Genomic DNA, 13,523 nt, shown 5'->3' with positions numbered 1-13,523 from the left:
AGTTTAGAAAAGAGACAACTTATGATACATGGGGTGAAGAGAGCTGACTACTTTTTCTCCCTCTCCCAAAATACTGGACCTTGAGGGTATCCAATGAAGCTGATGGGCAGTAAGTTCAGGATGGACAAAAGGAAATACATCTTTACATAGAGCGGGATTAAAACGTGTAATTTGCTGCCAGGGGATGTCATGATGGCTTTAGGAATAAGAGGCTCTTGTTACAGTGTTTCCCCTCAAACACTTTGCTACATTTTCTTTGAGTATGCTTTGACTCTTGGCTTCTAGAAGGTTGGTACACTCTTCCCAATACCCAAACCCCTTCTCTTGAAACACCAGCATTTGTCTTGAATTTTTAATGGACTCTTAAGGTCTCCAAAGGCAGTTTCTATCCACACTAGACCAAGGATCTCTGAAGTTTTCAGAGATAACTCCCTGTTTGACAGGTTAGGGGATGTTCTCTAAGTGGTAGTTTTGCCTACTTGCCAAACTTCCTTGCCAACATTCCCCCAGTTTTCCATCTGTGTAAAACTGCTTCCATCTAAGGCTGAAATCAGGCTGAACTGAGTCAAATTAGAAATCAGGCTGATTCTCTCCTCATCATGAAACTCTGAAGTCTTTCTCTGCTCAGCTAATGTTAACCAAACTGATTGCTTGGAGCAACTTGTCTCTCAAGGCTCTTTGTTTCTGTGAAGAATTAATGCTTCACAGTCCTTCAGCTGTTTGTATAGCACTTCTAAGCTTTTAAAAAGTGTCATCCCTCACAGCTGATCTGAAACATGGATCCTTGAAAGCTTATACCCAGAATTAGATGTTATTTATCTTAATGTTGCCGTTGGACTCAAACTTTGTTCTGTCTGGGTAATAGCCATGGTTTTGGCCTTGTGCTCTAAACTTTGGGCCCCACACTCTAGAGTAGTGATCCCCAACCTGTGGGCCACGGACCACATGTGGTCCGTCGACTAATTGGAGGTGGGCCACGAAGGACTCCTTCCCCCCCCCCGGCCCTTTACAACCCACTTTGGGTGTCCTTGTCTCCCATCACTCCCAGATGGGACTATCTCGTTGCAGAGAAACAAGCTCAGGGTTCCCATTGATTTGTCATTGTCACGAGTTAAAATTTCCATGAAAATAAAATGTTCCTTATGTTCATTGTTGTGGTGTGTCTGTATCTTATTTTGAAGGGATGTTTAAACATTACCATAGCGATCAGAGAGCGTTAGGGCAGTGGTTGAGAGTAGAGGAGTAAACTACCCCCCCCCCCACCGGGCCTCAGTAAAAGGCGTTGAGTGGTCCCCGGTGATAAAAAGGTTGGGGACCACTGCTCTAGAGCACATGCTATTGGGTTCATGGGAATTGTAGTCCATGGACATCTGGAGAGCCATAGTTTGGCCACTCCTGCTCTAGATAAGAGACTTTTTATTTCTAAATTAGTCTGCTTCCAGTATAAAATTTAGCAGAGTTCTACCTTTTGTTCCCCCTCCTCCCCGTAAAAAAAAAATGAAGAGGGAGGGGAAATTGCTTTGAATGCAGCATGGCATCGGAGTGCAATTTAGCGAAAAATGCTGGGAACTTGGTGCCCCTGGCTCAGAAATAACGAGCTCCTGACGTGCTTTTCTAATCAAAGTATCGGCATGGAGCCGCCATCTTTAGCAAACGTCCTACCATCAAGGAAGTTCGCCGCAGACGTTATTTTGGCACCTCACCTTTATATTACACTTGCTTTCATTTGCACACTCTCTTTCCCTCTCATAATAGCCTAAAGCTTTTTCCCCCCTTAAAAGTAGAAGCACAAAAACGGGTAGTCCCTTATCAAATTTGTTCCGGCTCCAGCGGACGAAGAGCCATCCCCATCGTCCTCGGTTATCTTTGTACACAGTGCTGTTTTGAAGAGAGGTTTAATACACAAAAGATTGTTTCCCCCAAGATTTAGGCACCTCATAAATCAAGATGACAAGTCACGTGGCTCGGTTTCCTCTCCCTGTTTTGTGCATGGTATGCAGACAGGTGATACAGTGGAGTCCTCTGTGGCTTATTTTCTCATAATGTCACTGGGTGGCGTTCTACACAGGCTGGATGAGATGCTACCTCAGCGAGTCTGCGCCTAAATATTATTGTTTTGTGACAAACGGTGGAGGCCAGTTCCATTGTTTTTTTTTCGCTGTTTAATTGGCAGAAGCTTAAAAGGCTTCTGTTTGGGGTTTTTCTTTCTGGCAGAGCCAGGGTTTTCTTTGTTGTGTGCTCTTCGTAGATTGATTTTCCTCCATCTAAAAAAAAAAAAGAAGAGGTTTTACCATGTAGAATTAGTTTGAGTGGGGGACTGAACCTGGTTTTCTCAGCTCTTAATCTGATACTCTATTCCAGCCTTTTTCAACATTTTGACCTCTGAAATATTTTTCAGGCTTCAATGAACCCTGGAAATGGTGTCATGGGCATGGGAAAAAGTTGCAAGACCCAGCCAATCAATTGATCCATTTCCCTTTCCATTGTGGAGGAAGCCTGGCTGGGAGTCCCTGCTCTACTCACTGTATGCTAGCTGGGCACTGTCCGTTGTATGGATGTCTGGTGAACTTGGATATGAGACTGGCAAGTCTGGTGGGCAGACTCAAGCCCACATTGCCTCCAGTCACAACCCATATGCTACAGAAATATGGGATGTATTTAGCATAAAAGAACCCCAAAATTACTCTGTTATTGCTAGTAGTTTGTAATGTAAGGCATAGTAGAATGTAGAATCATAGAATAATAGAATTGGAAGGTACCTCATGGGTCATCTAGTCCAACACCCTGCACAATTCAAGACACTCACAACCCTATCACTCATCCACTGTAACCTGCCATCCCTTGAACCTTCACAGAATCAGCCTCTCCGTCAGATGGCTATCCAGCCTCTGCTTAAAAATTTCCAAAGATGGAGAACCCACCACCTGCCAAGGAAGCCTGTCCCACTGAGAAACCGCTCTAACTGTCAGGAATTTCTTCCGGGTGTTGAGATAGAATTTCTTTTGAATTTGAATGTAATGTGCTTTGGAATATTTGTCTGGTTGGGGGGAAAAGGAGTTGCATCATACTGCCTCAGTCACGCCACCTCAAAGAAGAAGATACACCACACCAGAGAGGAGACGGATGGAATGATGGCAGGGTCTCCATTGCTCTCAGGATTTCACAGTTTAGAAGGATACATCTTGTCATCAGTCTCCGATTTTGATATATTTATTCACCTCCTCTGGAATTAAACCCGAACAGCTGGGGGCCGTATAAAGTAAGCTTATTATTCCAGTTTGGTCCTTGCATCACTTGGACACCGTTTCTTACGCAGTATACTGATTTGCTGTTCACCCTCAACCTTTATGTATGGACTGGTCACTTCCATTTGTATGTATCTGAAGATGCGTGCTTGAACACAAAAGGATGTACTTTGAATAAAACTTGGTTGGTCTTAAAATATTTGAACTCGTTCTATTACTTGAGAACTTTGGGATTGTAGCCTTATTGGGGGGCGCAGGGGGAGGGGGGGCTGCAGCTGCAGGAGAGATATAAATGGCAACTCCAACTCCCCTCTTGTCATTTGGTTTGGCTGCTAGTTCCTTTCTCTCATTTTATAGACTTCAGATTTTTCAGCATGCAAATGGGGAACGAGCAGAAAGAGAAAACGGAAGCCTCAAGGGTCCTAAAATCCTTGCTGAGAGCTGGGTTTCTCTAGTGCATTCTCTCCTGGGTGAGAGATCATAAATCTCACAGGAGATCTTTTATGAGTCAAGCAAACAAAAATCATTGGCTTCCATCATTGTTTTAGAGTGGAACCGGGTTGGTCTGCAGTAAAACAGAGTTGAGTCCAGTAGGGACCAACAACAGTTTCCAGGTATAAGCTTTCGAGAGACAAACCTCTTACACAGCAGAGAAGAAATTGGGATCTCTGAGTTCTTTTATTCTCATCAGAGGGTGGGAGGGATGTTGTGAAGGATGTTTGTGAAAGTGGAAAAGTTACCATGTGTATTGTAATCAGCTTGTTTACGAGCTAGAGGGGTAGCCAAACTGGCTCTCCAGATGTCCATGGACTACAATTCTCATGAGTCCCTGCTGGCATGGACTTTGAGATCTCTGTTTCAAATTGTGTCTGACAAAGAGAACCTTGCCTCTTAAAAATTGATACCTTGAAACTCTTGTTGGTCTACAAAGTAGAAGAAGAAGAAGAAGAAGAGTTGGTTCTTATATGCCGCTTTTCCCTACCCGAAGGAGGCTCAAAGCGGCTTACAGTCGCCTTCCCTTTCCTCTCCCCACAACAGACACCCTGTGGGGTAGGTGAGGCTGAGAGAGCACTGATATCACTGCTCGGTCAGAACAGCTTTATCAGTGCTGTGGCGAGCCCAAGGTCACCCAGCTGGCTGCATGTGGGGGAGCGCAGAATCGAACCCGGCATGCCAGATTAGAAGTCCGCACTCCTAACCACTACACCAAACTGGCTCTCCGGTACTGGTACTCCTGGGCTCGAAGCTAGCCCTCATTGTTTTGTTTGACGTCCATTTTGTAGCCTCTAGTTCTTGTGCCTCTTGTGGGGAGAGGAATAGAAAAGTGTTTGTAAGCCATTTTTGGGATGCCTTTGAGTAGTGGGAAATGGGGTTCAGAAACAACAGCTCTTCTTTTGATCTAATATGATACAGGTTCACAAATCATTCATGAAATAGATTATTGGTTTCATCATACCCATGTCTTGATTGGCAATAGATATTTTGGAAATCATGATTTGGTGTCCATCCTGCTGATTGCCAGGCTTCTGCTCATGCATTCTTGTAATCAAACCCAGACGGTCATTTGTGTCCTTTTGATTTCGTTTCAGCCATTTACATTGACGGTGTCCGAGTAAAAGGCTATTTTGTGTGGTCCCTGCTGGACAATTTTGAATGGACTTGCGGATACAGCAGTCGATTTGGACTCTTCCATGTGGATTATGAAAACCCAGCTCTCCCTCGAGTTCCTTACAAATCAGCTACCGAATATGCCAAAGTAATTGCCAACAACAGGCCGGTGAATTCACATGAGTGATTGGAACTTGGAGACCCCTTCATGCTGTCCATGGACATTGTCAGTCAGTCAATTTTATTTGTGTAGCCCAAGGCCTTTACAAGATATCAAAAGATGCGTATGGACTTGTTGCTGTAGATCTTTATGTGACAAGATCTTTTAAACAGGGCCTTGAAAAAATGCTGTTTATATGTTTTCTGCAAAGCTTAAAATACTTGGAATTTGATTAGTTACCAAATTTAACCAGGGAAGAGTGTCATTGCCTCCGTAACTTCGGAAGAAACATCAAGTTAGTCTCTGTCTACACATAGGGTTCCCCCATAGTGAACAAGCAATACTGTTTCAGCTTTAGAATGTCCTACGATTGGGAAAGCCCCTTTAGATGTTTTTTTTTAAAGCAATATAGTTAAAAGAGTACTATAGCATTCTGATTTTTTTTAAACAATATAGCTTTCTAAATTTTACAACTCCAAATATATTTGATCGGATTTTAGACCTGAAAGTTAAGAGAAAAAGAAATAATTAAAGCAGGGATTATAGGTGTCATTAGTGTTTCTAATGTCCCCAAGAAGAATAACATTCAGGAGTACAAAAATTAATCTCTGTTAGTTGAAAAGGGAAAAAGGATTTGTGCTGTGTTGATACCATTTATATAACTGACCAGGATGCAAAATAGTGTCCAATACCAGGCAGCAGCAAAACCACTAATCAGGCAGTACATATAAGAGAAGTCTTGCTGGATCAGGCCAGTGGCCCATCCAGAAGTAATGGATTCCCAGCAAAAGACCTGGCCCCTGAAGATTCCAGCTGATGCAGATCCCTTTGGTGCTTTCTCATTTCAGGGTATAAAATAGCTCCAAATGATGTCTCTCCTTCCTTACCCTAATCGTGTGCATCATCTTCCCAGGTCCCCTTATTACTATTTCATTCCAAAAGCTGGACAGAGGGTCTTAATGGCCAATGTCGTGTTCATCCCCAGAGCGCCTATTAACCAAATAACCAGCCATTTCTAATAATTAACAAGTAATCAACTGAACAAATGACAGTCAACTGGCAACAGTAGAAATTGAGCGCACAACAGCAACTGGTGCACATTAATTAAATAGGTACTGAAAATGCTAGTGTTGTACCCCCACCGTTCCTATTCTGTTGGGGGGGGGGGACCTGAATTCTGTGGTTTGTGGACATTGTGCATATTGAATGAGTTTGCATAGCAAACTTGACATGACTTTATGCTAAGGGCTTTCCTGGTTATTTTGGTTGTGCTCTCATGGAGGGCTGGAGGAACTGGCCATTCAGCCCACCCTGATTTTACAGCAAGCACTGCTCTCCCAGCTGAGAATACGCAGGCATTGTAGCTGAAGAATCTACTGTGTTCAGCAACGTTCCTGGATCTACCACTTGATGCCAGTTACAAAATGGCTTCCTCTAGGGACAGAGCCAGTCACAATTACTACATGTTGGGGCATCTGAGTCACTAGATACGGGGAGATACAAGATCCAAATGTGCTCTACCCAGAGACCTGGTAATCTTATACCTTACGGATTGTGAAATTCTGTGGCTGAGAGACTAGACTTTTCTTACCAACCATTTTTAAGCAGCAGTTAATGTTAACATTTTTAGACTTTACTGGAGATGAGTGGTTGCAGCTTGACCATGAGACCCACCTAAACAGCTTGCCTTGGCAATGGAGACCAGCCCTTGCAGAATTGGGGACTTTGGAAAATCAGGATGGAGGAAGAAGACTAGGACTGTTCTTAGAATTTTGTGTGGATCAAAGAATTTTGGGTAAAAAGGACTCCCAATGGCTCTTGTCAGAGCTTTCAAAGATCAACCATGGCCAAGCCCAAGGTCCAAGAATAGACTGTGCCACCTCGGGCCTGCCTCTGGGCATAAGCACAACTTCTTAGTCACAAGGACCATCAACTTGGTGGGCTCTTTGAAAATTGAAGGGTAAGATCCTACAGAAATTGAACTCTTCTCCCAAGGCCTTGTGGTATGCCTTTCACATGGTCCTTCTGGGTTGCATCCATACAAACAGCCTTAAAGATGCCTTATTGAACTAGGCCTTGAAAGTCTGCCTCCTGATGCTTTGGTTGAATAAGCAGCTAACAAATGAATTGGTTCTCCCCCCCCCCCCCCAAATCAGAGCTAATGATTTTGTTAAGCACTTCACTGTGAAGGAGAAACAAGGAGAATGTGAATATCCTGCCTAGGAGCTATTTGAGTCCGTCTAGAGCAAATGTCATTTCGATTCAGATTTGGTTCTGCACAGCTGAATAGTAGCACGGCCAGACGCTCCTGACCACTGCTAGTGGGAAGAGGGATGAGCTTAGAGCAGAAAAGTCGGGAGATGGTGTGCTTCCCAGAAAGGTCAGGTGGCGTGCCCCAAGGCTGTGCTGAAAGGGGAAAGTCTCAGCCCACAGCAAAGGAGAGTCTTGCCCGTGAAGACATGACCTTCCCTCCCCCAACCCCCTCCATGTGCTCAAAGCTGCAAAGTCAAAAGAGGAAAACTCCACGGCAACAAAGGATTCTGCACAATCCCACATTGGTACCTTCCTACTCTTGAGAGGGGAAGAAAAGGGATTTTTTTAAAAAAAAGATGCTATACAAAAGGAAGGTTGGTTTCCAGTAGAAAATCCTACAAAGTTTTTAATCTTTCTTCAATAAAGAATAAAAACGTGGTGCTGATTGCTTAGATTAAAATGCTTTAAAAAAAGAAAAGAAATTGTGTTGTGCTTACCTTCTGCCGCTACTCACAAAAGACGAGAAGTCAGAAGAATGCAACACGGCTTGGCTTTGTTCCTCCCTTTTGTGTAAACTCTACATCTCCTTTACCTGTGCAAATGGTACATCAAGGTGTGCTTCTGGGGATTAAGACCGCCTTTTGCTCCCTTTTGACATTTCATGTTGGGAGGGAAATAAAACCCTGAGAAAGAAAGTGATTCTTTTACCATGCCTGTGCTTTCTTTAACCGCGTCTCTCCATTATGTCCCAGACAACATTGCCATATTAGTGTTCTTATTTTACAGATGAGGGTATTGATTGCACAGCTGCCTTACAGTTTACCTTTCACAGATCCTAAAGAAAAGCTGGTTTTCTCCCTTCCCATCACATCTTAGAGCAGCCTATCTCAACTTTTTCACTGTTTCTTCAGGCTTTGAGAAGCCCCAGAAGGGGCACAACTGTGCAGAATATGGTTAGGAAACATAGCTGTGGACACACCCACTCAGAACACACCCCTCCCCTTCCCACCCCCTCCAGGCCCATAATTGGCCATTTTGGAGAGGGGGAAGAAGAGCAACATGAGCAACATGATAATATATATTCATATCACCCGATAAATGTTTAACAAATTTAAAGCATATGTAAATCTTTAATTAAATCCCACCCATTTAGGAAACTCTTCCAGAGCCATCAAGAAAGGGTTTCACAAAACCCAGGTTGAGAAAGCCTTCCTTAGAGTGACCAAGAAATGGATGCTGGGATGGGGCTATGCAGTTAGGGTCAGACCTGATTTTTAGTGGCTGGGACCACCAAGGACAGAGAACAGATTTTAACCTTCTTGCATAGTGCTCTGGAGAGTGTTTTTTTGTATAAGCAAATGGCTGCCCTTCATTTCCTATACAACCAGTAATAATCGAAGGACATGGAAGATGAAGAGAGCCTGTGTAATCTTATGGATAGGTGGGGAAGGGACCCAACTGGAAGGTACAGGAGGTAGAGTCATACTCTGTCAAAGCTCATTTCCTGATACAGACATTGTGTTAGGCTAGTTCATGTCCATTATGTTAGGCTAGTTCATACGTTTGACTCAGCCTTCCATCGTTCCAAGGTCGGTAAAATGAGTACCCAGCTTGCTGGGGGGTAAACGGTAATGACTGGGGAAGGCACTGGCAAACCAGCCCATATTGAATCTGCTATGAAAACACTAGAGGGCGTCACCCCAAGGGTCAGGCATGACCTGGTGCTTGCACAGGGGATACCTTTACCTTTACCTGTAGTTCATGTCCAAGGGCCACATTGATTGTGTCTCCATGCACTTGGCTCATAGGTTTGCACACCAGAGAGCAGCTAACGATGCATGCCTTCTCCCTTGACCATGATCCGTCGGTGGATGAATGTGCAAGCCAGCCTCATGACTGAGTTGCATTCATATTTGCAAACAGTCACCTGATAACAATATCCAGTTTTGGCCAATCTGTCCCCATAAAGCCTACTTTGCACCCCTTGCTGTTCCCAGTTGTTCCTCTCACCCCCAAGAGCAGGATTGAGGGGAGCTCAGTACGAAGGGGAAAGTGAGGAAGCCCCATCTAGTCAGTTTCACGCTGCTGGCGGTTCTGTGGATCCAACCCCAAGGAATCAACTTACTTGTATGAACTATCCCCCAATGAACAAATGCAAGATGTGTGTGCTAATTAGTCTTTGTTTCAGTAACTGATGAAAAAGCGTCTCTCAGAACAAAATTTTCATATCTCCTCGCCTTCCAAAAGCTACCAGCTAACCTTTTAAAGAAAAACCCAAGATTTCTTGTTTCTATACAGCATTGAATGATCATTATGCACCCGCTCTCTCCTATCAAGGGCACCTTGATTTCTGGATGCCTTTCATGTTTGCTGGCTGGTAAGTCTTTGGCAATGAAAATATGATATAGGTTACTGGAGAGCGAAGAGTAAAATAGCTGAGTTGCATCTCTCTGATATAAAGCCACTGAAGGAAAAGTGTGTTAAGGAAAAAGGTACAAGCGGGATTATAAATTTGTATTTAGTGAACTTTGGTTTTGTTTGCTAATTGCTCGTCTCTAATTGCACCATAAAAATTCTTAAAACATCCTATTTTAAAATTAATTTACATTTGCAGTTCATTTATATTATTCAGTTTTTCCCTTGCCAAAATCAGATTTTTACAGTGTATCTTACTTACAATTGAGTCTTCCCTATTTATATGATTAACCAAGATGGAAAAGTTTAACGTCCTTTAATTAGGAAGTTGGGTAGACTATTATTTATTCTATTGGGCATATTTACATTTTTACGGTGGGAAAAGTGGGCCAGTATATTTCCCCAGCAATACAAGAGTGTTAATATTTGCATTGTAAATAATATACTCTTGCACATTTGACCCATCAGGTGAAATAAATATTCCAAATGCTGGCACGCAAGCCCACAGAAAGCACAGTGACCATCTGTAGTTCTCTGTTGGGCTTTAAAGGACACCTCTGTCTTCCAAAGTTTTATCATACAAAGGGCAATTCGCTAATTAGTACTGTAAATTAGTGTTGCCATAAGGTTAAATTGGGGGAAAAAGCATCCAGCCCCTGCAGTATTTCAATTAATGTTATTTTTAATTGCTTGTATTAGCATTTGAGAATAAGATTGATTAGCTTTTGACCGTCAAAGAAACAGATCTTGAAGCTGTTAAGTACCAAAATGGAAGTTGTTAATTATACTTAAAATCCATAGATTACTGTACATATCAATCCGGAAGGTCATTAGAGTGCAACAGAGTGGTTCTGTATGTTTTTGAGCCTTTTATTCGTGAAACTTAGGAAAACTTGGGAAGCGCACATCACCTTTGTCTTGGTTGACAGCCAGAATTAAGGCCTTCAAAAAAGCAAAAGCTTTAGCTGAAAGGCTTTTTAAGAAGTTCCTTGGGATTTATTTGTGTTTGATATCTAATGAAAATGGCTAGATTCAAAACTGATATCAAAGGAGGCCTGTGTGTATCCATATGGTCAGAAGACTGCAAGTGACAACAGTATCTGTTAGTTATGATAGGGATAAGAGAATTTTCCTCATTCTCAATTTCATCACGTGTCAGTTCCCATTTCTAGAGTGAGGGGGGCTGTTCCCAAAATGTTTTGCCCCCATTAATGATCAATTCAATATTACACCTGTTTATGTCTAGCATCAAAACCTGCAGTTTAAATCTGAGTGACCAGGGTAATGTTGAATTGACCACTAGAGGGAGCAAAACACACCTAATCTAGAACAGGAAATAAAATAAATGAACAGGATCTTCCAAGCAAGGAAAATGAGAATGTGGAAAAGATCAAAGGCAGACAGACACCCCCGTTCTAAGACATTTCTGTTCTGGGATAGGTAATGTGTGCTGAAATCACTCTTATGAAAATATGTCTGCCATGATGTCCATACAAAGACCCAGGAAACTTCCATTTCATCACATCGCTGTTCCTCAGTAGATCCACAGTACCAGAAAGATAAGTCTAAAGAAATGCCCATAGAGATCTTCAACAGAAGACCTATATCCCAGAAGAATTCTTCACAATTGAAAAGCCTATGCAGGTTAACTAAACCTCTTTACACCTGGAAAAATATTTAAATCTGGAAAATCAGGCATCACCCCTATTTAAAGGTGTTTCTTTAATCTGCAAAGACTTTTTCAATTATGAAAAATTCTTCTAAGATATATGTTTCCAAGTTAAGAGTATATTTAAACAAAATACATAACCTGGATACTTTTGGCTTCTCCTGCACTGAGCAGGAGGTTGGACTGGATGTCCTGTATGGTCTTTTCCAGCTCTATGGTTCTATTTGCTCCATTTAAAAACAAAACACACTGGTGTATGTCTGAGTTTTTTGTTTTGATTGAAATTGATGCAGAAGACCTGAAGGAAGTTTAGAAAAGTTTGACGAGGAAAAACTACACACAAAAATAATGTGGAAAAAGGACCTTTGAGATAATTTCATCAAATAATTAAATCAAAAGCGGAGTAAAAGTTTGTAAAAAAAGAAGAAGAAGAATTGTGAAGGCAGAGTGGTTGCATGGGATATTATCACCCATTCCTGAAGAGACTGGAGATTTTAAAATCCTTCAACCTATATCTCAGCCTTTTTCAACCTTTTGACCATGGAGGGCCCCTGAAAAAAAATTAGGTTTAGAGGAACCTCAGAAGTGATGTCAACTGGCCACACCTCCCTACCATGACCCCAGGTGTGACATCATCACCCATGTTAACAGGAAGCTCAAGGAAGACTGAGGGGGATGAGAGACAGGAAGCGGTTTAAGGCAGGAGTAGGCATGCAGGCCCTGCCCCTCTCCTAGGTCCATAAACCATGGCAAAGCTCAGTCATGCTCAGGAGGGGGTAGGGAAGCAGTGGAAGTGGCCAGTTCCCTAGCTGTGGCTGAGTTCATTAAGGCAGGAGGTGAAAGGCAACAGACACCCTCCAGAGCTCCTATGGATCTCCAAGGGTCTCTACATCCAAAAATGGGCCCCCCAAATCATTATTATAGGTCTTATCCATTTCTTTAAATTCCACAGGCCACCACTGACCCTTGAAAGTTGAAGTTTTTAAAATTATTATTATATCCTGGTACCTTGTTATTTGTTCCACACAAGGAAACCCCATATCAAGATAGTGGAATTATTGGGACATGCTCTGTGTGGTGCTAGCCTTGAAGACTGTTCATAATCTACAGCTGGTGCAGAATTCAGCAGCCTGTTGGGTGTCTGAGTCTAGTATCAGCATGTTGTTCCTATGCAACAGCCATTGCAGTGGATGACAATATGTCTTCAGGTAGCTATTCTCTCTACTAGTTGATCCAAAACCACTGGAAATTCCATACCAGATCAAAGTTGTGTGAGTACCGGCATCGTGAGGAGGGACCCACAGAGAAAATTCTTTTCTCACACAGCACAGGAGAGAACAACACCTGGGTTTGAAAAATATAAAATACTTTCTGAATGTATGCAATGCATATTGAATGTAGATATCCTCATGGTTCAGATACTTATCTTTTTAGCCCCTCACAACTTGGGATCCACATACTTTAAGGACTGCCTCTTCCACTATGATTCCATACAGTAAATTCACTTGGCTCAGCAGCACCTTGTGAGGATGTATTTTGTTCTTGCCTGACTCCTCTTTGAAATCCTTCCAGCCTTGTGGAACAGTCTTCAAAGAGATTAAAAAGCCCCCCCCCATGTTCCACATGTTGCTTGCTGTTCCATAAACACTACTAATAAGAATTTAGTGCTGTCAAGTTGTAACCAGTTTATAACACCCAGTTGAAGAGGGATGTAGACAAACTGGAGCGTGTCCAGAGGAGGGCAACAGAGATGGTGAGGGGTTTGGAGATCAAGACATATGAGGAAAGGTTGGGGGAGCCTGGTCTGTTTAGCCTGGAGAGGAGATGACTGAGAGGGGATTTGATAGCCATCTTCAAGTATTTAAAAGGCTGCCATATAGAGGATGGAGCAGAGTTGTTCTCTGTTGCCCCGGAGGGACAGACTAGAACCAATGGGATGAAATTAATTCAAAAGAAATTTTGTCTAAACATCAGGAAGAAGTTCCTGACAGAGCAGTTTCTCAGTGGAACAAGGCTTCCTCGGGAGGTGGTGGGTTCTCCATCTTTGGAAATTTTTATACAGAGGCTAGATACCCATTTGATGGAGAGGCTGATTCTGTGAAGGTTCAAGGGGGTGGCAGGTTAGAGTGGATGATCGATAGGGTTGTGAGAGTCCTGCATAGTGTAGGGGGTT

The 13,523-nt window shown here is 42.7% G+C and overlaps 1 protein-coding gene across 2 annotated transcripts in view; it reads left to right on the top strand.

The window, feature by feature from the left end:
• LOC143819658 (cytosolic beta-glucosidase-like) overlaps positions 1-7,973 on the top strand; it is a 92,340-nt gene extending 84,367 nt beyond the window's left edge. For both annotated transcript variants that reach the window (XM_077301546.1, XM_077301547.1), the window contains exon 6: positions 4,835-7,973. In XM_077301546.1, coding sequence (XP_077157661.1) covers positions 4,835-5,040 — 206 coding nt within the window. In that variant the 3' untranslated portion in view covers positions 5,041-7,973. The remainder of the gene's footprint in view (positions 1-4,834) is intronic.
• The last annotated feature ends 5,550 nt before the right edge of the window (positions 7,974-13,523 follow it).

Source organism: Paroedura picta, chromosome 10 (genome assembly GCF_049243985.1).
Source record: "Paroedura picta isolate Pp20150507F chromosome 10, Ppicta_v3.0, whole genome shotgun sequence".
Lineage (NCBI taxonomy): Eukaryota > Metazoa > Chordata > Lepidosauria > Squamata > Gekkonidae > Paroedura > Paroedura picta.
Note: the sequence above shows the minus strand (reverse complement) of the source record. Positions and strands in the feature narration are given on the sequence as shown.